The sequence below is a fragment of the Alosa sapidissima genome, chromosome 5 (genome assembly GCF_018492685.1).
Source record: "Alosa sapidissima isolate fAloSap1 chromosome 5, fAloSap1.pri, whole genome shotgun sequence".
NCBI lineage: Eukaryota > Metazoa > Chordata > Actinopteri > Clupeiformes > Clupeidae > Alosa > Alosa sapidissima.
Window position 1 is genome coordinate 10,784,330 of NC_055961.1, and position 25,013 is coordinate 10,809,342.

Genomic DNA, 25,013 nt, shown 5'->3' on the forward strand with positions numbered 1-25,013 from the left:
TAAGCGATGCCAAGCAATTTCTGTAACACTTTTTGTGACATTCAGCAAATATCTCCTCATTTAATGTAAGTTCCTTCGGACAATAGGCCTACGTTCTACTCTACGTGCAGTTGGTCCTCCATCTCAGTTGCATCAGTTTTCTAATTTTGAAGGTTCTAAAATATGACGATATGCTTCACTGAATCCTTCTCGTTTTCTTTCATTTGTCCAGCTAACTTATCCATTACTACTAGCCATTTATGATGGATTACACACTCGACATTCTGAAATGTCCTGCACGATCAAGGCCAAATCAAGTTATCACGCAGCCACTGTGTCAGCAGCATGAGTGCTGACGGTGACGGTGCGTTTCTGATGTCAGATTATTATGTAGGCTAGCCTACTAGACTGTTCTCACGTTGCAGCGCTTTACTTATATGAAGTAGCATTAATCAATATGAGGGGCAGAGGGGGATAAATGTTGTCCCCACCGGGGATGAAAATAATTTAGCAGAGGTAGGGATAGGAAAACCAGAGGGGGGGAAATCCTCACCATCCCCCCTACAAATCGCACCCTGTGTGTATGTCTGTGTCTGTGTGAGAGAGAGAGAGTAAGTATATTGTATTTTTTGTTATCATTATCTGAACTGCTGCAATCAGCCACAATGTGGTCATTACAGTAATGCCTGTTTTCTGAGTCAGTGGTTACAGTTTCAACGTTGTGTCCACTGAACAGGAAATACACACCCTCGTGTGAACAGGAAATACATACCCTCGTGTGGACAGAAAAGAGGGACGAAAAACGTGATACAGTACTAACATTCATGTTATATCATCTAAATTGCATCTCATCATCTAAATTGCATAGTGGGTGTATGAATGGGACAATTAAGGGAAAGATTTTACTCAGATGTCTTTTAAAAACAGTTCTGCCTCAACAACTGCTCTGCACTGATTCAGTGTTGTTTGTACAGCAATATATACCCCATATACACCCCATAACAACAGCAAAGAACAAGAAAAAAAAGACAACAAAGAGAGTGAGTTGGAAAGATGGGTTGAAGGAAAATAAGAGTGAGGCAGAATGATAGAAATGGAGATTTATGAGATGGAGAGAGGGATACAAAGACAAGGAAAGAAACTGAGTCAGAAAGAGAAGTAGAATCCAGAAGAGAGAGAGAGAGAGAGAGAGAGAGAGAAGTGGGAGGGGCAGAGTGAAATAAGGGACAGCTGGCACGCGTGTGAGGAGCGAAATTGCACGCTATTTTCTCCTCAGCCTGAGAACCAGAGACCGGGAGAGCATCTGTATGTGACAGAAAACAGAGGAGAGGACATGAATCTCTGAGGAACAGCAAAGGACACGATAACAGAGAGATAAGAAAGAGAGAGAGTGTCTCAGAGAGAAAGAGAGACAGAGTGAGAGAGAAAGAGAGACAGAGAGAGAGTAAGAAGGGAAGAGGAGGGAACCGAGCGGCTGTTTGGATACTCAAGTTGCCACGGAGACAACATGGGCGCTGTAGTGGGCACCCTAACCATGCAGACCAAGCAGAGGCGACCATCCAGAGGTACGACCATAACACACACTAAGAGGGGAAGAGATAACACACATCCAGAGATAAAACCACAACACACACTCAGACATCCAGCGGTACGACCATAACACACACTCAGAGAGAGACAGAGAGAGAGAGAGAGTTTCCTGTAATGCTGTCAATGTTCTAATTGTTATGCTGTTTTAATTGTGCTTTGGCAACACTGTACTTACTTACAGTCATGCTAATAAAGCAACCTTGAATTGAATTGAAAGAGGGAGGGAGAGACTTGTTGAAACAAATAATCTCAAATGCTGCTGAATAGAAATTGTACTTTGTGTCTGATGTCTTAAGAATATGTAAGCTATTTTGTTTTTTTACCTGTGAATATTCCATCATATACACACACACACACACACACACACACACACACACACACACAAATACAAAACAAAGCACATGCTGATTGTGGAATTGAGGAACACCTGCTAACTACACAGCAAAGATGATTTTCACACAGTTGTGCTTGAGCAAAGACAGGAAACTGGAGTGTGAGGGGAGAAACAATGGGGGGCAGAGAGAGAGAGAGAGAGAGAGAGGGAAATTAGAGGAGATAAAGAGACTGAGTAGAGAGAGGGAAGAGTGGAGGCTTTTAGGGAATTGTGGCCATAACCATATTTATGCTCCACTGATTAACTTTCTTCCACCGGATAAGCTCTGTAGTTCAGCTCTGTAGTTCACCATCAGTTGTAGCCCCTACTGTGCATGTTCAAGATCTCTGTGTGATCTCTATGTGTGTTCTTCTAAGTGCAGTGGGAGCCTTTGTGTATTCAGATATTCATGTCTTGAGTATTGTACATCTTGTGGTGTTGTATGCACACAGACACACTGTACATCTGTTTGTAAATATGATAGCGCACCCCCACATACAGACCTAAATGAGGTTGGAGTATGTTTGTGTGCGTGTGTGCCGCATGTACGGTTATATTTCAGCAGTAGTATTAGCACCCACCTCACATAGCATCCCTCTTCCTGTCCACATGCTTGAGAGCCCGGTTGTCATGGAGACAGGTTTGTGAGAGCAAAAAATGGAAGCGGGAACAATAGTGACTGATGCTGATGGGACCGAGTGAAGAGCAACAGCTACATCTTTCCTGCAGAAACACACAAACCTGCACACACACACACACACACACAAGCTTTTGGGTCACAGTCAGAAACTCACACACACGTCTGACTCACACCAATAATTCAGATGGATTTGTGTCTGGACAATGTGTGAAGAATGTCTGCTATTTGCCCATTATAATTCTAGTGATTAGTCCTGAAAGGCAGAGAGAATCCAGGTGAGGGATTAGCAGACATACGGTATGTGCTGCAGTGGCAAAGGTCGTCCAATCCGTCTGAGGTCTTCTCTCCCTCCTCTCTGCAGGAGAGCATTTGCCCCTCCACATGGACATATACCTTTACAAAATAACTGCTTGCATCTGAAAACAGTCCCTCTAAAAATGTAGCATTTTGTTGTGATTGTGATTGAAAATTACATTATTTACTGCAGAAATTTCTAAAAATTGTGATCCAGGTTCTTGCGATTGTTCGATTGTTGATGCCAACTGATTAAAAACGGTTTTAAATTGTAGTGATCTTGGGGTAGCTGTGGTGCAAGCGGAAGTATCCCGACCACACGGGGATCCCACCCTCATCTCTCTATATCACATCATTTCCTGTCTCTCAGGCAATAAGCCCCAAAAATATGGTGATTTAATGTCAATCACAAACAATGCAGAAATCCCATGGCTTTGCTTCGTTTTTCCTGAACATATTGAGGTAATAAGACAAAATGTGCAATTGTGTGAAAACGGAAGATACCTCAGATACTTCTGAAGATACTTTGAAGACCGCTGTAAAGAGTTTGAGAGTCATCTAGTTGTACCTTCATGAAGTGTCCAATACAGACAAGCAAAATAACCAGTACATGCTCAAAACTGCAGCCTATTTCATCAGGCAACTTTACAGGTTTACTTGGAAAATGCCTAAATTGTAGATGAAAGGTAGTGTATAGACCCTTTCAACAATAAAAACAAAAACAATGCTTGAACGTTCTATTTGGGCCCCAATCTACTTCCTCTGCATTAAGATAACAAATGGAATGTTAAAACGGAAGTCTTGTGGGGCCAACTATGATGCTGATAATGGAACTCTCTTGAAAGGGTCTGTAGTAGTAAAGTATGTAGAGTATGTTAGAGGTTTTGTGTGGTGGTGTAGCAAAAGTGCATTATATCACTGTTACATAAGAAGTTAGTGTTGCTAACTGTGGTCCACAATCATGTCCGTATCCTTAGCAACTGTACTCTCCTTAAAAACAACCTCAGGTCGTACACATTCATATTTAAACACAGTGAGATCTTCTGTGGGTTTATCTTTTTTCTCCCACTCTTTTGCCCCCAAAGCACTGACTATATGTTTATATGAGATCCAAAAACCATAATGTGTGAGATTTGATGTCTTCAGACCTGAGATGAAACAGCCATCTAAATAATAAGTAGGGATAATTATATAACAGCTTTGGCGCACAGAAGAGCGTGTATAATTTGGACCCTGAATCAAGCCTCTTGGTGAAGGGAGCTTATTAAAATAGGGTAGGCATGTCATTTAAAAGTGATATCGCCCGACTTAGAGAGCCTGCTTAGAAAGAGCTCTTCCTACTGATGAATAAGCTGTCATGTGATTTGCTCAGGTATGCAATGCATACAAGAAAGGCAAACTTATGTGACGGAATAAATACATCCAAATGAAAGCTGAACAGACAGCAAGCCAGATTCTTCTCTACGTTTTCTGTGTCGACTTATGTGAGAATCGTGGAGCCAAAAAATAAATAAATAAATAAAAACAATCTAACAAAAACCCCATAACTTCCTAATCTTGCTCAACCATGGTGCTCTTCTGATATGAATAAATTGGTGATGACGAACACACAAGTTCAGCCTTTTGAGACTGGGAGAGAGAAACAGAGAGAGCTTAATGATCTGTGGGGGCCGAAAGCGGTGATATGTACTCCTGACGCGCTAACAGGTGGCGGTGAATATTCAGTGGGGACCGTGAGGTCAGCGCCATCCTGCTGTTGTCCTCCTGTGGGTCTGCTGTGAGAGCTAGCAGCCTGGATGGGAGTCGGTGAGGGCCCAGTCTAGACAGATGGGATGCTCACGGTCGACCAATGCAAAATCAACAATCATATCACTGGTGCCTGCTGTTTAGTGCCCAATTATGTGCAGGTGTTAAACCAGTTTTTAATGGAATGAAGGGTAACAATTCACCACAAAAGCAAATACTAATGTGATTCAGCAAGCCACCGATGTGAGAATTCAAATGTCGGTTTGTAAAGAGCCTTTACTCTTCATGAAAGGCAAAGGGTACAAAGTAATTAGAAATGATAGCAATAATGACATCAATTATATTTCTGCTCTGACATAATACAGTGCAAATTTGTTGTCGTAGCAGGTACAATGTGCTGAGGTGATGAATTCATTAAGAATTAGTGCAACTTGTGTCTCAAATAAATTTATATTGTGACACATATTATTTCAACATTAGCCTTAATACATTTCAGACATTTTTGATGTTTTGCAGAGAATATGTATTGTACAGGGTATTGATTGATTCATGTGGTTTTGTTGAAACCCAGGATATTTTCTCCTCACTCCTGTATCCATAAAATGGTTTATAGGCCACATCTCTGTATATACTCTGTACTACCTTCATGTTGACCTAACAGAACATATTTCACATATAGATTACACTTATTCCATATAAACATCATCATATGCACCAATAGGACAGGTTGTTTGTTTGCAATTGGTGCAAGGTTTATATTTAGTCAGGATGAATCATCTAAAAGTCTGTTAGGGCGGCATAGGGAGCTTAAAATTCTGCCCTTCCTCATTGATTTAGTTACTCATGCAGTTTCACATTTTAGACTAAGTGCAAGAGTTGAGTTTTTCTTTCTGTCAGATAGTAAACAACTAATGAGCAATCCATTTCCATTACGCACGTAGTGAGTAACAAACAAACAAACAAACAAACAACCTGGGGGGGGGGGGGGGGGGGGGGGGGGGGGCACCAAACCTGTAACACTTATTTACTATTCTCTCTCTCTCTCTCTCTCTCTGTCTCTCTCTTTGTGTGTGTGTGTGCGTGCACTTACAATACAATATGTATTGTGTATAAAATGTGTAATTATCAAGATTAACCTTGCTATTCAAACTATCATTAACAAGTGAGAATATTTCTGGCACAGTCCCCACATGTGTTTGTATTCGGGCCTCATAGCTCGTTCATGATGGAGACTCAGAGCAGGAGGGTTCAGCCTTAAATGCGTCCCTCCATTCATCTCTGCAACCCCCCCCCCCACACACACACACACACGCGCCTCCAGGCCTTCCCCATATTTTGTAAGTCCTCTCCTCTGGTTTTCAACGTTCCTGTGTAAGCATGCCACCCAGTGCCACTCTGTTCATTGTTCTCGACATGCTTGTTTGTTTTTTCTGCCTGAGTTTTAAATCTGTTTATGCGTCTATTTGTCTCCTCTTTTATGTCTTTTGTTTCTCTCCGTCAGAAGAGTCTCTACTGGATCCATCACACCCTTCCTTTATATCTCCTCCTTCTTCTCTCATTTCACATCTGTCAGTTTTCCTCCTCAATGTGTTAATAAGTGTGAAGTGAAAATGCAACGTTTCCCATGTTTCATGGACGCTATGTTGAACAGATGTTCCTCAGTCAAAAACAAAAATGTTCCCTGTTGTCATGAAAATTAAACAATTCTCCCTGTTTCATCCGTCTCTAGGCAAATATCATGGAAGAATTTTTGGAAAAGCAAATGTCTAAATAAGATTTTGAAGGGAGTAATAATAGTAACAAGGTCCTTATATGTAATGTAAAGGCTCTGAGATTGTGTGCTTAAAGGGCAAATGGCAGAGGCCCTCTCATGGGTAACTGCTCAGATGTTTCAAATCTTCCTCCAGATTAGTGGGCAGCCAGAGGACACTGGGTGTATTTGCATGATGGGCATTATCAGCAATGAGCCCTGCTCTCCCAGAGCAGAAGCTGCCAACAGGAAGAGACAGAATCACTGCCTAGCCCACAGCACCAAGCAGCAAACCAAATGAGCCACTTTATACAGATCAACCTCTGAACCTGAATTTATGCCCTCGCTTCCAAGACTTCCAAACAGCTACTATGTATCAGCCATTGGTTTCAAATCGCTGCATTATAGAACAGAGCACTTCAGTCCCTTTCCCACACACTGCATTGCATTGTTGCTTCATCATGCTGTTCAGTTTAAAAATGAGCCACTTTATACAGATCAACCTCTGAACCTGAATTTATGCCCTCGCTTCCAAGACTTCCAAACAGCTACTATGTATCAGCCATTGGTTTCAAATCGCTGCATTATAGAACAGAGCACTTCAGTCCCTTTCCCACACACTGCATTGCATTGTTGTTTCATCATGCTGTTCAGTTTAAAAACCTTATTCAAAATCTATACTATTCTATTGTGGCTGTATTTTATTCCAGAGCCATAGTATTCTATTTTATCTTATGGTATTCTATTATATCTCATCCACAACTTTCCCGACGCCTAATAAGACTCGCAGGAAATGGCAAAAGAAAGTAACGTATGGTCCGTCTGTTCCTGAGGTGGCAAGAGAATGAGCTGGGTGGCAAGAGAATGGGCAGGGATCCAAGGGAGGGAGCAGGGCGGTGCTGAAACAGGTGTTTTGACAGACTCCATAAATCACCAGCTAAGGCACGTTGGCTGGAGCCCAGACAGATGATGACCAGCGATCCGGGCGAGAACGTCCGACATGGCTCAAAGTTATGGGCCTGACAAAAGACTTGTCCCCGGCCCATCAGGTGTGACGTGGTGTGGTGTGTTACTGAAATAGGCTGAGGCATGGTCTGCATGGCTTCTACTGATGGGAGAGAGCTGAACTCAGATCAGCTCCGTGGCACGGGGTCTGTCTGTCTGTCTGTCTGTCTGTCTGTGGTGAAGGATGAGCTGCACTTCTACACGTTTTCTCATCATCCTTCATGCCCGAGTATCTGTCCCACTTATGCCCCAACTTTTCTGCAGGGCTGACAGCTGACAGATCACTGTGTGTGTGAGTGTGTGTATGTGTGTGTGTGTGTGTATGTGTGTACATTTGTATTTACATCAACTTCACAGAAAATGTGGACCCCATGAGTTTTGAATTTTTGAATTTTTCTAGGTATTAAAATTTGGATGCACGTTTTCCTTTAATGTGCCCTCAAAATGATAAAGTAGAAAAGTTTAATGTGGGCTTGACATGACTGAAATTGTGCTCTCGAAGTCTATAGTTTGTGCTCATATTTTCTCATATTGCTACATTTTCTCTCACAATGGAGTACTTTAGACTACCATATTATTTATGCTATATTCATGATGGCAAAGACATCAAGTTCTTAAAGAGTGTAGCTTAACAATATCACAACTTGCTTCAGTTTCTTCAGTAGTTGTCCTCAAGCCATAGGCTACTACAGTATATCCTTATCTGATCCTTTTTATTGCTGAACAGTGCCTGCTGGAACTTTTAATGTGTTCATTCTCAACCAATACACCTTGCTAAGAAGTAATAGCAGTATTTTCTGCACAATCTTGCTTTGTTTGGTTAATATCTAATCTCTATCTCTATTTTAACTTTTAGGGGCTCCATAATGTTATTTTGATTTAAGCATTTGTCTTTTTAAATTTCCAATTTCCTCTTTCACACTATTACCCTCTGAGAAGGAATCATTTTTTCAATGTTTTATTAAGGTCTAGACTCTCAAATCACATATAAACCAGAGCCCTGTTTGGCAGTTTGGTGAGGTTTAAAGGTCACAGTCATCATATTTCCTGTCTGACTGCCCTCCCCTGTCTTCTCTTATTAAATTTCCCCATAGATCACTTCGTTTGAATATTCTCTTGCATAATTGCAGTTTACATGACCGTGTAACTGCTGTCCTGTCGGGCAGCTGTTCTGATTAAATGTTCAAAGGATCTTTCTATGGCCGAGTAGCTGCCAGACTGGTGAGCGTCTGTGAGTAAATGTCACAGGGATCTGTGGCAAGAGGTGTCTACTTTTAAGTCATTTTTAATGTCAATGGATATGCACTTGTTTTCAGTTAATCCGTGCAACACCAATTGCATCTTAAGGCCATCTAGCCATCAGTTTGTTATTTCAGAGCTGGGAAACTGTAGACTGCTATAACTATTAAATCATAAATTATTTTATACATAAATGTAATTATATAATAAAATATACATTATAGATATGACTTATAATAATAATTTAATGCATAGTTATTAAATGTGTCTGGAGACAACATATGCATCAGATTAAATTTTGTGTTTCATTCAAATTTCATGCTGTACAGTATTTTTCATCTTGTTCATATTATGTATTTCTATAATATATCTCCTGCTGCTGGAATTAAATTGCATTTCTCAGCAGTAGATAGAGGTTACCACCCTGAGAGTTGCTTTTAGATTATGAGAAACAAATTCACATGTACAACTACCTCCATATGATATCTGTGCATGGGGAAAAGGTAGATTTGTGACCTAAGGGCTGACCTAGATGGCTTGTGTCCACAGATAAGCTTGACGATGAGCTGGAGATGACTATGGTGTGCCATCGGCCGGAGGGGCTGGAGCAACTGGAGGCCCAGACCAACTTCACCAAGCGAGAGCTGCAGGTCCTCTACAGGGGCTTCAAAAACGTGAGCACTGCCCATGCACAGACCTGCTTTTGCAAGTCCATCTGTTTGCTAACTCGTCTAGATGCCCACTCCTGGCTGGCTCGCCACTACTCTGCTTTCCATTTGGTTTCACAAGTAAACTCCCTACCTCGATTTCACCCCCCCCCCCCCCCCCTTACTGGCACAGCACAATCCCCACATTCAAAGCCACTTTGAAGCAAGTCCCTCGTGTTCTATATTTGGCTCAGCTCATCTTTGTCTGTGAAAAGCAGATACCCATTTAGTCTTGCCAATTCACCTCCCATGCTGCTAATCTGGATGTGCTGGCCACTGCAGCAGAGATCTACCCTGCCTGTCATATTCCATAATGAGAACAATTACGTGCTGCATTACACACTTCACGTCAAAAGCACACAAATGCCACAAACACGAGTGCCAGCGAAAGCTGCACTCTCTACGCACAAACACACAGGGTTCTGATGCAAATAAAGTAGATGGTTCATTATAGCCAAGAGTGCAGTAGTATTTCAGGTGACTCGTGTTGGGTAAGAGGGTCTAGTTAAAGCCAATGCCTTGAAACAGCTTTTGGAAATAACAAACAGAACAACAAAATGAATTATTATGTAATGCATAGTTTTGCATTGACAGATTATACACCCATTACTAACCCACGTTAACTATTAACTATGGAGTTGTCAGGTGTATTGAAGCCCACTTCCTTGTATATCTAATTAGTGCTCAGAGACCCATATGCTTGGTTGCTGTTAATTGAATTCCACAGGCAAACGGCAGACAGATGTTCTCCCTGGTAGAGTGGAGAGGGTTGAGAGATTAATGATCTTTGACTCTTTTCCCCATCAGGAGTGTCCCAGTGGAGTTGTGAATGAGGAGACGTTTAAACACATCTATGCACAGTTCTTTCCGCATGGAGGTACACATATCTATTCCGTCTATTCTCGACTTGCCTGAGGGTAACACTGAAGTGTCATTGTAAACAAGTTCACAAAGTTTTATAAGGCATTCACTTCTCCTTGTGGTGTTTATTTTATGCCTCTAAGCCAGCATCAATGTTTCTCATAACACAAAATTATGTTAACACAAATGTTATTGGGTCATTCTATAATGCAGGGGACATTTTGAGTGTAGAGAGAAAATGTTTTTTATCACTTTTTTATAGTCATAGAACGCTCTTCAAAGTTAACATGACTATTAAGTATTTACTGATCTTAAACCTGTAAGACTTCAAGTATTTATTTTAATTATGTATTAACAGAAAAATCTGTCAACTCTGTTAGAGACAAACTCGGTAAAATATATATATTTAGCAAATGTGATACATTTTAAAATGATGACTTCCCTAAGAGAATCTTTGTCTCTACACTCACTGAAGCAACTTTAAATTGGATAAGATTGATTGGTGCATATTTTCTGAAAAAAGATAGCTTTAACATAAAGCTATATATATATATAAAGAAATACTCTGGTACATATATTAGTTGTAACACATCTTCTGATTTACATTTAAAACAAGAATACATATTTAATCATCATAATCATCAAGAGGTGCCCTGTTTAGTTGTTTTATTCTAGATACATATTTAATCATCATTAAATGAGCAAAATCTTAAACAAACAGAGTTGACACTCTGATTCAACGTGCTTAAATGCTATTGAACACATATGACTCACATATGACAGAATTAACTGAATTGACGATAACAGAGTTGACATTTCTGATTATTTTGTGGCTTTGCTCCACATCCTAACCTCAAACTAGCTACCGCATGATATGTATAAAAAAACAGAATTTAATGGATTTTAATATATATATTTTTTTAAATGTGTATCCTCAACATGTTGTTCAAATTAATGAAAGAAGAAGCTTAAATGTATACTATGCAGGTTTAGATATTTTTAGCGAGTTTAGAGCTCCCTCTAGAATTGCAATGTATTTATATGTTACTCTGCTATTGTAAATAGCAAACTTCTCTTCTTCTATATATAAAGCATTGTTATTGGTGAAAGGTTGTTTTAATTAACATAATTGTTCAAAATTGATTCCATAAAGATGTTTTTTTTTTAAATAACTAAATCTTTATCTTGGAGACACAAAATGTAGGCTACCCCGAATTATAAAATCTCCCTATTACATTAGAATGTAAAGCTTATAATAAGTAAGGGATAACGGCCGCCAAGGTGTCCTGTTATACAGAATTATTGGACAAGGGCGAGGGGCAAAGAACTCCCCGACACGCAGAGGAGGGGAGTTGCCTCCGCCTGAATTAAACACTTCTGCAGTTCATAACTTCCCCATGATTTTATCAGTGTTTATATGAAAATAACATTCATCAACATTGTTCGGATGTGAATGTGATAAAATTAAATTACATTGAATATATGCATTCATAACACACCATGGTTGCATCCAATGCACGAAAATGTTATTCAGTATGGCCTTCACAGTTTAAACTGGGTCATGGCAGTTCTTGTATGCTAGAAGCAGATTTATTGTTTTGTCTGTTTTACCTTGTAAACCAAATGTATGATATGGTAACACAACTTGGAGGGCCACATTTCAGTGACAAGTGGGGCTACATTAATAGACAATTACTTGGACAAACTGTACAATTTTATTTTTTTCTTCACACAATTGTCCTGTACGTCTAGTTTAATCAATGATTTACTCCATTCATGTCTGACTTCTCTCTTGTAACAGATGCAAGCACATATGCTCATTACCTTTTCAATGCATTTGATTCAACAAAGAATGGCTCCATCAAGTTTGAGGTACATCGCAAATTACCAAAAAGAGCACTGACTTCTTAACTCTTACCTTGTGCTCTGTTCTTCCATAGAGCATTCACTGTAAATCCCTCTGTTTTCTCCTCATCTCTCATCTGTTAGGATTTTGTGATGGGACTATCCCTCCTGCTGCGTGGATCAACACGTGAAAAACTCGAATGGACATTTCAATTATATGACATCAATAAGGACGGTTACATTAGCAGAGAGGTGTTGTGTTTGTACATTTTCCTCTTTTTCCTGTGTGTGTGTGTGTGTGTGTGTGTGTGTGTGTGTGTGTGTGTGTGTGTGTGTGTGTGTGTGTCTGTGTCTGTGTCTGTGTCTGTGTCTGTGTGTGTGTGTCTGTGTGTGTGTGTGTGTGTGTGTGTGTGTGTGTGTGCGCCTTTCTCTCTTTTCATGTTTGTACAGTGTAATGCACGGTACAGTGCATTTACTGGCACTGTATTTTCTGTTTCACAGGAGATGACTGAGATTGTGAGAGCAATTTATGATATGATGGGGAAGTATACTTACCCTGCATTGAAAGGTGATGTTCCCAAACAACACGTGGATGCTTTCTTTCAGGTCAGTGCAGGGCAGTCTGTTAGTTATGAGCATGTCGTGTATGAAAGCTCTACAAGCAATGTTTAATGTTTAATAGCATATTATGATTGCCTCCATAACAGTATGTGTTTGAATCAACAGAAAATGGACAAAAACAAAGATGGGGTTGTAACTTTAGATGAGTTTGTCCTGGCATGTCAAGAGGTGAGGTTTTTTATGGTGGTGTTTTCCCTGAAGCCTAGAGAGAGAGAGAGAGAGTGTGTGTGTGTGTGTAAGAGAGAGAGAGAGAGAGAGAGAGAGAGAGAGTACTGCACCTTCATCCTTCATACATGTGCAAAGAGTTACTATGCAATGAATATACTGTACACTATGTTGTGGTTCATAGTCCCATCTCCATTCCTTATTTACTCATGTAAACACTGACATCTTGTGGATATCAAGTGAATTGCTTCTTCTGATGTACTTCAGGATGAAACCATGATGAGGTCGATGCAGCTCTTTGAGAATGTAATATAGAGGCAGGCGGAGTGGACAAAGATGGAAAGCAACTGGCCATAGAGCTGACAGGAGCAAAGAAGTGCCCACAGAGAAGACCTTTTGTGTGTGTGTGTGTGTGTGTGTGTGTGTGTGTGTGTGTGTGTGTGTGTGTGAAGAGAGAATGAGAGAGCATGGGGCTTGCTATTTAGTGCCAATACATCATATACATGATAAATAAACTTACATCTTGAGTGGCTCCCAGGGGAAATTTATAGTGATCACAATTCTTTTGGTTCTGTTTTTGAAGGAGACGTAGTCCTTGTAGAACCCTGTGTTTCTCCCCCTGTGTCTACTGAGTCAGATTGGTCCAGAATGGCCTGGAATGGCCACCACTTGGTTTGACTCAACCCAAATGACAATTCAGTCTGTCCTCGGGCACTGTTTGGGGAACTGTCCAGCTCAATTTACTTATGTCTCTCTGGACACTATCGCCTCCCGTTGGACAGATACCAAAACTGTGACTCAGACGCTTCCCCTGCTGGTGGAAAACAGAACTGCAGTGGAAAATATCTTGGACTTCATCTCACTCTCGAATTTGCATGTTTTCAAATGAAGAGGCATCCTTTGAGTTGTCTGATTGTGAATTTGGTTGAGCCTCTAAATTATATGAAATATGTATTTATTATTTTATTTATGTAAATTATATATTGTGTACATTTTGCAGTTGGCCTCATTCTGATAGTTTACTGGTTGTCCAAATTATATGTTCATGACATGTATTGAGTGTCATGATATTATTGTTGTTGTGTGTTCTTGTGTCCTGTTGTTTGCCAATTTTTCTGTCTGACTGTCTGTCTGTCTCTTTCTTAACGTCTTCTGCCTTGTCTAAATATACGTGACTCATATTTTTAGAAAGATATGAGCGATTAGACTCATTGAAACATTTGTTTTAAAAACAGATTGCAAGCGCAAAACTGCATGATTTTGTGTTGAGGATATGAATTGCTATGAAATATGGAATCATGAAAATCATGTAAATGACTCCTGGTCTGAAAAACTAGACTGTGATCTTGTGATCTTGCAGTGTCCCACTGGTACATGAAAACTGAAAAGTCTGTGACAAAGTGTGTGTGTGTGTGTGTCTTAACCACCTTACTTCACCAAACTCTGTATATGTAAACATAGTATCTTCTCCACTATGTCCATCTGTTGTACGGAGAAATAGAGCAGATATATATTTTACAGACCTAAACACATAATTGTCACTAAGACAGTATGTGAGCATCAATAATTACAGTATGACATTCCTATTTTTTGGGTGACATACCTCAGTCAGTGTTTTAGTGTATATTTGCCATTTGTGTACATAAAAGCTTTTATTCAGATTTTACAAATTCAGAATAAAGATTTTATTTACTGACCTAACTGTTTACACAACACAGAGAGATGTCCTTTTTGTGCTGGATGATAATCAGCGGACAGTACAATCTGACTGACATTGAAAAATACACTAAATATTTGTCTGTATACAGGTAGCATGTGATGAAGTGATCAGGCAAAGGCAGTGTAACAGCATCTCTGGCAATGTGCTGTGCAGAGCTATGATTATCAAAGAATAAATCTTACAAGAGGAAAACACACTCAGGTGTCTTCATTTGCTGCATTTATAACCTTCCATCTGCACACAACAGCTGCATCAAAATGTATTACATGTTGACCACAACAATTTATGATTTGTATACTTGGAGACTTTTCACACAGAGACTGCTCTCAACTTGCATTTTCAGTGTAGGCCTATAGCATCTTTACTGTGAGGTAAGTAACCTATTTTAAGCTGAAAATACTTTGAAAATAATGTTGAAAAGAACATAAAACAAAGAAAAAAGGAAAGAAAGAAAACATTCTAATAATAGGATGCAGGAAATCTTGAATTTGTACATGATTTAATTGTTAAGACTGTGCTCCCAACAGTGCCCTGTTTAGTTGTTTTATTCTAGTGAGAGACTACGTAGCACTGACAGTATACCTTTTGTAGAGAGCGTTCTACATTTAATAATGTTTACATATCTGTCACAAAGGTACATTATTCATTTTGCTGTTCTCAGAGGTGTGATATAGGCCTAGGCCTAGACTTTCCAGGTTTAAAAAAAAATGCAATTTACAAAGAGATGAGGTAACTCTAAGTTGCCATTAAATATGCATTAGCACAAACCTCCATTCACATTGGCCAAGGGGCATTTATGCTGTTCATACCATGCAATTTCACAGACTATACAGGAGATGGCGGTGTAGCCTAACTTTGTCTGGAAGCTCTGTTGAGAAGAGTTAGAAGATGACGTCAACCACTCCCTTGAACGAGGTCCGAGAGGTCATGAGACTTCCTGTATCAATTCGCAGGAACGGGAGTGCTTATTAATGACTGCTCTACTAAATGCCTCCCTCCAGACATCGAGGGAAGGGCTTTCCCTATCTCTTTGCATCTATCGGGACTGTTTGGTGAACTAAACTACGTGAGCCCATTGCAGTCGATAACAACACGGGAAGAATGTTCAGGGGAATGTGTGTGTGTGTGTGTGTGTTTCTGTGTGTGTGTGTATGTGTATGTGTGGTGGGGTGTTCACCTGGCAAGGGCCATAAAAGCCCCGCGCAGAGCTGAGGCAGGTTAAATCACTTGATAATGGACACTGCGGGCTCGCCAGTCCCTCCGCGCTCCCATTTGAGACGGGTCAATTCCTGGGAGTCAGCACTCAGAGATTGGGGGGCGGGGTGGCAAACGCCTAATACAGAACATAAAGGCAATTTTTGCGCTCCCACCGGACTCCCGTGATCTCTGTCTGCGTGAAGACCTAAGTGCTTCCGTGCTGCGGCAGGCATAATCATCTGCATTCAGACAACCAATGTGGGTTTGTTGTTTTCAGGCTATGATCTATGACGGAAGCCTTTGTTCTACTAAAAGAAAAGACCCTTGAGCATCTCCAAAAGGTAGAGCTGAGCAAATATCTGGGCCACAACCATAAGCATATGGAGAGAGAACAAAGAAAGTAGCCGACATAATTCACAGCAAACAGGCCAGAAGTTTGAGGGTTTTTTACAGAAAATGTGAGAACATTTTATTACTGTTTCATCACAGTATTTACATAATTATCAAATGCAAACTATAATACATGGATGAATGCAATAATTCTCTTTTTAATTACACAAGTCAATGGCAAACCTGGAGGGATTTTACAGGACAATTTCAATAATTAGGCCTATTATTACTGTTTACATGTGGAAACCCCTACATGTGATAATTTCTTCTGCACTGCATGGATTTGAAGCCATAGACACTAGTGCAATGTTCATAAATGTGAAATACTTACAAATCAGACATTTAATTTCAACAGCAACACTACCAGTAGCCATATTCTCTCTGAACCTTCTTTTTATCTTTTCACTCTGTGTGCATTGTTGACATCTTCTTATCCAGATATTTGTATCAGTTGAAGCCCTTGAGTTTATTATGGTATTGATTCGTCAATAATGGTATATGTGTGTTTGTTTTCTCAGACGTAAGGTCTGCAACATGCACACACATGATGCAAAACAAACATGAGTTCAATTATGCAGATATGAATGAACTACTGAATACTGAATATACTATGAATATATGTGTGTGTATGTATGCACATTGTGTAAATTGTTTTGATCTTGCTTGTTTTCATAAAAGATATTTCATACTTCTTGGCTGTTTCTTGTTCCAATTTCCAAAAAAGAGAGACACACCATATATTATAAACATAAGCTTTTAAAAATAACCATTCTTTCTTTTTTATGTCCTCCATATTGTTACATTTGTCAGTACTGGGCTCTGTTTGGACTAGGGCAGAGCTTTGGAGGTAGTGCACATATGGGAGGGTCCAAGAGCGTCTGCGAACTGTCAGTCGGTCAATATGCCACACTGGGGGTTGGAGCCAGCACATGGACGCATGAACTAGTCCTCTCCACAGGTCTCTGTGGCAGCATCCACGCTGGGCTTGTGCTTTTGTGTGTGTGTGTGTGCGTGTGTGGTGTGCGTGTGTGCGTGCGTGTGTGTTATCTGGGAGAGAATACATCCATGATTCACTTCACTGAACACTATGAGCGAGGAGTCTTTTGAAGATCCTGCCTTGGATTCCAGTTCCCCAACGTGCCCCCATTCAGCAGTTTAGTAACCAGTTTCTTTGATCAACAGTCAAAATAAAAGGTTTGGCTTGGTAACTGTTGGTCCTTTAGCAACAAAAGCCATTTGACGTAATGGTCCATCTGTTGCTCAGGAAAAACCCCAGTGGCCTATCTGCAAAGCAGTTCTCGGAATTCCTGGGGTTCCTTTTTGCTCATACCAGGGCAGTGACGGTTCCAAGCTTGCTGCTGTCGTCAGAGGCCCACGGTTGCAGGTTCTGGAGAGCGAACAAGGAGGAGTTATGGATGCAGAGCGGGTCGGCCGGAATCGAGTCGCTGAGGGACTTCTGGAAGGCCTCGTGCTGGAGCTGCATCATCAGCCGATTGGCCTGCTGTCGCTCCGCCTCCCGTTCCTCCGCCGTCTGTCGTCTGGCAAAGCCAATGGAGAGGAGAGGGAGAGGAGAAGGGTGGAGTAGAGAGGAGAAGGGTGTAGTAGAGAGGAGAAGGGTGGAGTAGAGATAGTAGAGAGGAGAAGGGTGTAGTAGAGAGGAGAAGGGTGGAGTAGAGAGAGAGAGGAGAAGGGTGTAGTAGAGAGGAGAAGGGTGTAGTAGAGAGGAGAAGGGTGGAGTAGAGATAGTAGAGAGGAGAAGGGTGTAGTAGAGAGGAGAAGGGTGTAGTAGAGAGGAGAAGGGTGTAGAGAGGAGAAGGGTGGAGTAGAGAGGAGAAGGGTGTAGTAGAGAGGAGAAGGGTGGAGTAGAGATAGTAGAGAGGAGAAGGGTGTAGTAGAGAGGAGAAGGGTGTAGTAGAGAGGAGAAGGGTGTAGTAGAGAAGAGAAGGGTGTAGAGAGGAGAAGGGTGTAGTAGAGAGGAGAAGGGTGGAGTAGAGAGGGAGAGGAGAAACATGGAGTAAAGAGAAGGGTTGATCAGGGAAATCCACACTGATTGACTAAGAAAAGGTCAATATTAAATGGATGCAAATTCACTTTGAAGATCATTACATACAAGGTCTGCATCAAAAACTCAATCCAATATATGCAGTCTAGTGCCTGGCAAGAGCATTGGAAACATGAAATGCACTTGCTTATAGTAACAATTTCTAAAAGGGAGGAAAAATAACTATCTAATCTAGTAAACTGAATTATACCATGCTGTTAGAATGAGAAAGCATTGTTTTCTGTAGGCAAAAAAATCCTGATGGTGATGGTGATGATAGCTAATGCTCACTGTCAGCAAGTAAAGCCAGTCAGTTTCCTGCACCTGTACTGTTAGACTACACTTTACATAATCAATTTTCTCTGTTGTAATAGAATTTCATTTTATTTCCAAAGACAGAATTTGTAGGCCTATGGCCCCAGAAGGAAAGGATGTCAACGTGCACTCCATACTGCTGTAGTGGAGGAATATTAGGCCTAAACCAATGGGTGTATTAGGATTGAGCGATGTCACCTGCAGATGACAAATTATTACACATCGACATTCATGACACACTTGTCGTAATAGTTCTATAATTTAATTTTACAAGTGTAGTCTATGCAGATATGGCACTATGTTGAGATACCACTGGAAATGTACGGCTCGCTCAGTAGTTTATGCTCTCCTAAATAACGTTAGACCTATATGTCTACCGACCCGAGTCGCTTTAATTTAAAAACGCAGTATAGTTTACACGCACTGTGTCAGACGGTTAGCCGAGCACTCCGTTAATATTTCATCAGTTGGAGTGTTTAATCTGGGCAGCCATCAAACCGTCTATTCGGAATGACACAAACTCTCTGATCTATTTGCCACCGGTGAAAATGATTCACGCTCTCAGCCCGTCTGCTCAGTCCGCGAAGATGGTCTCTAAGGCATAGCCTACCGGAAGTTTGCAGATGGACTTTTTTTGCGTTTCCTATTTGTTCCCATTTTGTTCTAATATTTTGGCCACGTCGTGATTTCAGGGACCAAAATACGTAAATGATCAAGCTATTTTTTTCCATGTTTCTCTAGTTCGTTTTTTTGTTTTGTTTACCTAAGGTTACGGTAGAAGCTTAGATGAATCAATAATTGTAGGCCTGCCTGCCTGCCACTTCACTCATGAAGCAGAGCAGTCTGGGAAACTGTGTTGATGTTAATTTAAAGTTGACCTGCAAGTTGACCTGCAAATAAATCTACTTTGTCTTCCTTGAATAATATGTTTTATTCTCATGTTAAATTAGAAACAAAATAATAATAATTTAACTTGTGGACAGACAAGTCTCATCTCCTCCATGCAATCTTTAAAGAAACATGTGGATTAAAAAAATAGACTCAATAAAATATGGTGATACTGTGTGGTCATCTAATTTCTTATTTCTATTCCATCTTTCTTAAAGCTAGAATAATTGGCTTTTCGTGTATTTTAACAGCACACACTCTTCATCCTTTCTCCATAGTCTTAACATAAACATAATTTTTGTTATATAATGATGATGGTGTCTGTCTCTGGATATTTCATTGGCACATGCATTTAGTTACACTTGCTTGTCGTGTCTAAACAATAATGTTTTGTGTAGATTGTGCTAGATTGTGAAGTATTTATTATGGGTCCAGTACGTTTACAATGCTTTTTTTTTTAAAAAAACATCAATAAATGGATTAAAGTTTTGTTATTCATTCATTTGAACGGCGTAGATGGGATATTATCTTTAGAGACTTCTGCCTCAGTAAAACAAGCCTTTTTGTATTCCGGTTAGCAGCATTCACACATGTGCATTATAGATTATGTCTTATTACATTTCACTCATCCAATACCACACAGACACACTTTACCATGACCACACACACAGACACCAACTTATTTTGTACCATGAAGCGCTTTTCTCAATCACCACTTACACTTCAAGACAAACTCAAGCACACACACACACACACACACACTGAAAGAAGGAAACACACAATGCATACAAGTACACTAAATCTCACCTCCACTTGGTTCTTCTGTTCTGGAACCAGGTCTTGACCTGTGCGTCTGTCATCTTCAGGGCTTTGGCGAGAGCGGCCCGTTCTGCACTGGCCAGGTATTTCTGTCTGTGGAAGCGTTTCTCCAGCTCACAGATTTGCACCCGTGAGAAGGACGTCCTGGGCTTCTTCCGCTTCGGTGGCGTCCGGTTCTGGTATGGATGTCCTATACGCCGTGCCACTGTGAAAGGTGTGAGGGCAGCTATTGTGCAATATGTTGTATGTTGGGTTTTAAAGTGTGTGTGTGTGTGTGTGTGTGTGTGTGTTTGTGTATGTGTGTGTGTGTGTGTGTGTGTGTGTGTGTGTGTGTGTGTGTGTGTGTGTGTGTGTAAGAGAGACAAAGCCAGAGAGCAGAAGAGAAAGAGATTAAGAAATTGTCAAATAATTGCAGTAATACTCCTTGGGGTTCAGAACCTTGTTCATAATAAATAAATGGCAGTCCATAGAAGTCGCAAAAAATAAATACAACAATCACATGTGTAATATTTGATTGAATAAACCAAGCATGAAATGGACAGAGGTTCTATTGGAATGGCATGAGTCATGTCAAAAGTCATGAGAAATTAACAGAAAGATTATGGTAATAAAAGTTGTTTTTCTGTAGTTTTTTTGATAACAAAAATAAGTTGCAATCACTGATTTTTTTTTATTTTATTTTAATTTAAAATATGTTACCATTTTACTCAGTTTTACATCATTGACACTTCATTTAGTTGGGTGAAAAAAACTCATATTATACTCTGAGTATTCTCTTGCAGGGAGGTCAATTTCAGCATATTTCTGTTGTCAAATTCCTCTCAGTTTAGAGACAATGTAACAGCAGTATTGCTTGATTAAGCCAGAGCCTTGAAGCTGAATTGAAAGTTTATCGAAGTTGTAACTAATGAGTAATATTGTGTGTATTCCTGACTTATTTATTAAGTCAAACTCCTCTCTCAAAAGTGCTAGGACCCCAGAAACTGCCCACAGGCAACCATTAATAACCCTCCTGAAATATGTATGCCCCTTTATAACTGCATTGCATTTTTTTAACTGGCTGGAGGAGAAAAAAGGCTCCTGATAAATGTGACAGCTCGACAGCTATTCATGACCAACAGAGAGAAGGCAGTAAGTGACATCAGGGAATTCAACAGATAGGCTTATGGCCTCTCCAGTGGTCCATTGTGGGTTAAGTTGTCTGTGCACCATGAAATAACTATTTCTTACAGTATTCACATTTCATGATTGTGACTAGCTACTTCTAATAGCATTTATGTGACATGGTCAACATTTCAAGACACTTCAAGATACATTTTGTGTTTGCTTTTAAGCCTCAAATAGGAATAAGTAGGCTATGCTTATGAACTCTTACTACTTTTACTCTAACTTCACTTCTCTCAAGTGTGTGCAATGTTGTCAATCTGAATATCAACAATGTTATCTCTCAACATCTAAAGTTAAAAGAGTGGTGATTTTCGATTTTCTGGAAATTAAATGAGTAAATGCCTAAATTAAATGAATATCTTAAAATTGTCTAATGGATTTAAATGTATTCAAGAACTCAACAGATTACCTCAATATTTAAATGTAATAAATTGGGATATAATGTCTGAGTATCTCCTGTGATACTGTATCACAAGTCGATATGTTTCCACTCTATGAATCCCTTTATGGTGACAACTACTTGTACAAGTTATTACTATCAACACGAGCTGTAACAGACGTGTCGAAGTAATTGGACGAGATCGAGTTACAGGAGACAACGGCTCTTTAAATCAAGAGTTTGTGATTTTTGGCCCTGCGAATGGAGCGCAGGGGTCCCCAATGCCGCAATTTTACAGCGTGAGTAGTTTCATCAGTCATTAAAATATAGCTAAGGAGTCCTGTGACAAAGAGAATGAAAATGTTGACGGAAACACCAATACAAAAAAATGCCCTAGGCCTATATCGGCTACGTGCGTAATTTTGTTTTGAATTACATTGAATAATGTTAATGATTGTTTCATGACAATTATCTAAAAGTGCACAGATATTAATTGGTTAAGGATATATAGGCCCATAATTGCATGTAGGCCTATATATAACTATATATAATTTTATGTAATAAAAAATATAACTATGCTACCAAACAAACAAACAAACCACACACATTTTGAAGGATTTATATGATGATAAACATCCTATTTTATTTATATTCTATCGCCAAAATATAGGCCTAATTGTAGCCTATAGCCTATGTAAACAAGTTAATATTATACACCTTTTTTCACTATTTTCTCTCATTAGAAATATATCGAATTACTTAAAAAATAAAGTGATAGCATTACCCTAAATCTGTCATAGATTAAACACTCAGGGCACCGTATGAACAACATCAGTGATGCAACCCTATGTCCTTTTTACAGTTTGTTATCATACACAAAATTAAACGTTCTTGACTTCCAGAATATATTATAATATATTTAGGCCTTAGTATATTTAGGCCATAGGCCTTATAGATCCATGGAACATCCGCATTTCAAACGCATTTCTAGACAGCTCCGTATTTAAAAACAAAACTCACGTAGGAATATTGTACCTGCAAAACGTTCCTTCGCAAACCTCTGGCTGCTCTCCATCCAAGGGAAACTGATGCTTCCCAGTCCTGGCACTGCGCTGGCCATGGGTGGTGGTACTGCCGCAGCCAGAGGTCTGTGCGCAGGGACCCGTATCACTCCACCGGGCGCAAGGGTCAGGTTGACTCCGTAAGAACTTGTGTCTTCATACGGGGCGGCAATACCATGAAAAGATCCCGACAGTGTAGTGTAGGGTGCCGCGCCAGCCCCGCTTGGACTGCCCAAGTGGTAGCTAGCTCCACTTGTTGTGGTGCCAGTCTCCAGATTGTTTCGTAAAGTGTTCTGCTGGGAGCTCTCTTGGTCGGTCCCGCTGAGGATTTGATCAATACCGAAGCTGATAGGTTCGTGCTGGGAGGGTTGCGGAGTCTGGCTGGTGCCAGTCGGGCTAGTCGGGTTGGAGGCTCGGTCCATCCTCGCTCCCTTCCCTCTCTGATTCTACCGGACTTGATCCACTGACAGGTGGGTCGCTGGCAGGTCCACCGCAGAACCAGTTGGTAGATAGACTACAGATGAGACACAAATAAGTTGCGTGCTTGATTTAAAATAGTTTCCAAATCATTTACTGACGTTTGTCTTTTTTTCTTTAGAGAAATCCAGGGAATTCGAGCGCAGGCTCAACGCTCGTCCGGGAAAAGTTGTCACTCTGTGAATTGATTAGAGTTTCACTTGCTGCTGGCTGTCTTTCTCGGCAGCTCCGGCACAGCACAGTAGGTTTCTCTGCTTCCCCTTTCGATTGGTCAGAATTCCCTCCCCCCGTCCGATTGGTTGATATTTTGTGCGAACTAGGATGCGTTTCAAAATGACACCAGGGCATCGTGAGCTACATCAAACTTCTCTTAGGGGCCTTCAAACATCATATGTAACAATTACTTTTACTCTTTTGGTAAATGAAACGTCATCTGCTCACGTGTGTAAGTCGAGGCATTAAACAGATGAGTGAAAAGCATCACCTTCAAAGTGCCACTATGGATTGGTGCACCTTCTTTATAATGTAACAATTTAGCAGAAATCGTCGGCTTATTGTAGCCCAGTAAAAGGCAGACATGCTTTCTAAGTCTGGGTATCGCTCAGCCCATCCAGTTTCCAAACATGGAACCAATCCACTTATGGCGAGGTGTAACCTAATGTGTGGAGCTCTTTTGCTAATATGATAAATCCTTTATTTTCGCTATAGATCTTCGATAAGAAACTTGAGCTGCTGTATTAAAAGCGAGGCCATTTACCCCGACGGTGGAGGGAAGTATGCATTGCTAGGTAGTCTCGCCTACAGTGCCTGACCCATACATCGTTTAATATGCGCATCACCCTTCAAACTATGTTATATTTGGTGCACTGGTTGCCTAATACATTTAATAGCACGCTTATTTTGTTGTTGCATCATGCTCATGGCTGCTTTGGGGGATTTCAATGATGGCACGCAGCGCATCAAAATTCATGCATTCTGAATAGGTAGGTTACTGTTAAATGGCAAGTAAGATTAGAACAAGCAGAACTGCCATCATTATAAGCGCAGATTGTGGCTACGTTAAATAACACATTCATCGCTGAATAGCCAACCTTGATATGTATGTAGCCTAGATGCCTTTAAACCTCACTGAAAAACGTCAAAAGATAATTAAATGGATAGGCTATGGAAGCGTTTCTAATATATTTTTACAGTAACGTACCCATAAGACTAAACGTAACCCTCATGTTGTGTTTGTGCATTTTTTCTCTGAAAAATATTGTTAATTTATTCTGACTATCATGAGGCTGTGGCATTGTTAATACAAAACATCTGAACACACAAAACCAATGTTGATCATTTTCAGACCAATTTGTGTGTTTTATTTAACTTTACAACACCCATGTGTATTTTTTGACCGACCGAAATGAATGGGCGAGGAAATGGTCAGTGTAGTTAGTAATTGAGGCACATAGCCTACCTATTGATCAGATGGACTGTATCTGTGCTTCTGTACATTCACACACACACACACACACACACACACACATACACACACACACACACTCACTTCCCCTCTTTGCTTCTATGTCTTTCTGACTTGCATGAGCTCAGGTCAATGAGGCTAGTAGGCCATAAATAGAAAAAGGAAGTTCAAAACTGGTAATATCTAATACAAGTTGATACAAAGGTCTAACATTAGATGATAATATATGTTAGTGTGGATTTAAGAAGTTAGGCCTACTAATGCAGCGGTCACTTTTGA

At 40.3% G+C, this 25,013-nt stretch overlaps 2 protein-coding genes across 7 annotated transcripts in view; one reads left to right on the forward strand and one right to left on the reverse strand.

Moving 5' to 3' along the window:
* Window positions 1-14,717, forward strand: part of LOC121709920 (Kv channel-interacting protein 1-like) — a 41,484-nt gene extending 26,767 nt beyond the window's left edge. For 4 of the 5 annotated variants that reach the window (XM_042093640.1, XM_042093641.1, XM_042093642.1 and 1 more), the window contains 7 exons: window positions 9,166-9,290; window positions 10,131-10,200; window positions 11,986-12,056; window positions 12,174-12,281; window positions 12,531-12,635; window positions 12,756-12,818; window positions 13,083-14,717. In XM_042093640.1, coding sequence (XP_041949574.1) covers window positions 9,166-9,290; window positions 10,131-10,200; window positions 11,986-12,056; window positions 12,174-12,281; window positions 12,531-12,635; window positions 12,756-12,818; window positions 13,083-13,130 — 590 coding nt within the window. In that variant the 3' untranslated portion in view covers window positions 13,131-14,717. Of the gene's footprint in view, window positions 1-1,204; window positions 1,545-9,165; window positions 9,291-10,130; window positions 10,201-11,985; window positions 12,057-12,173; window positions 12,282-12,530; window positions 12,636-12,755; window positions 12,819-13,082 lie in introns of those variants that run through there. The other variant, XM_042093643.1, reaches the window with a different exon arrangement.
* A 1,589-nt stretch (window positions 14,718-16,306) lies between these two features.
* On the reverse strand, window positions 16,307-23,360 carry tlx3b (T cell leukemia homeobox 3b). 2 transcript variants are annotated; one of them, XM_042092719.1, is made up of 3 exons: window positions 22,767-23,360; window positions 20,174-20,411; window positions 16,307-17,660 (listed from the first exon to the last, which is right to left on the reverse strand). In XM_042092719.1, the coding sequence occupies exons 1-3, from the start codon at window positions 23,212-23,214 to the stop codon at window positions 17,447-17,449; spliced, it is 900 nt and encodes a 299-aa protein (XP_041948653.1). In that variant the 5' UTR covers window positions 23,215-23,360; the 3' UTR covers window positions 16,307-17,446. The 2 variants fall into 2 exon arrangements, with proteins under 2 accessions (XP_041948653.1, XP_041948652.1); XM_042092718.1 differs by having other exon boundaries at window positions 22,752-23,360.
* Between the last annotated feature and the right edge of the window lie 1,653 nt (window positions 23,361-25,013).

Excerpts from the sequence above, each read along its gene's own strand:
- tlx3b (XM_042092718.1), bottom strand. The coding sequence starts at position 23,214 with ATGGACCGAGCCTCCAACCCGACTAGCCCGACTGGCACCAGCCAGACT. Across the intron at positions 20,412-22,751 it reads TGCAGGTACAATATTCCTAC|CTGCCCTCACACCTTTCACA; the intron begins GTGAGTTTTGTT and ends ATTGCACAATAG. Across the intron at positions 17,661-20,173 it reads AACAGAAGAACCAAGTGGAG|ACGACAGACGGCGGAGGAAC; the intron begins GTGAGATTTAGT and ends TGGCTTTGCCAG.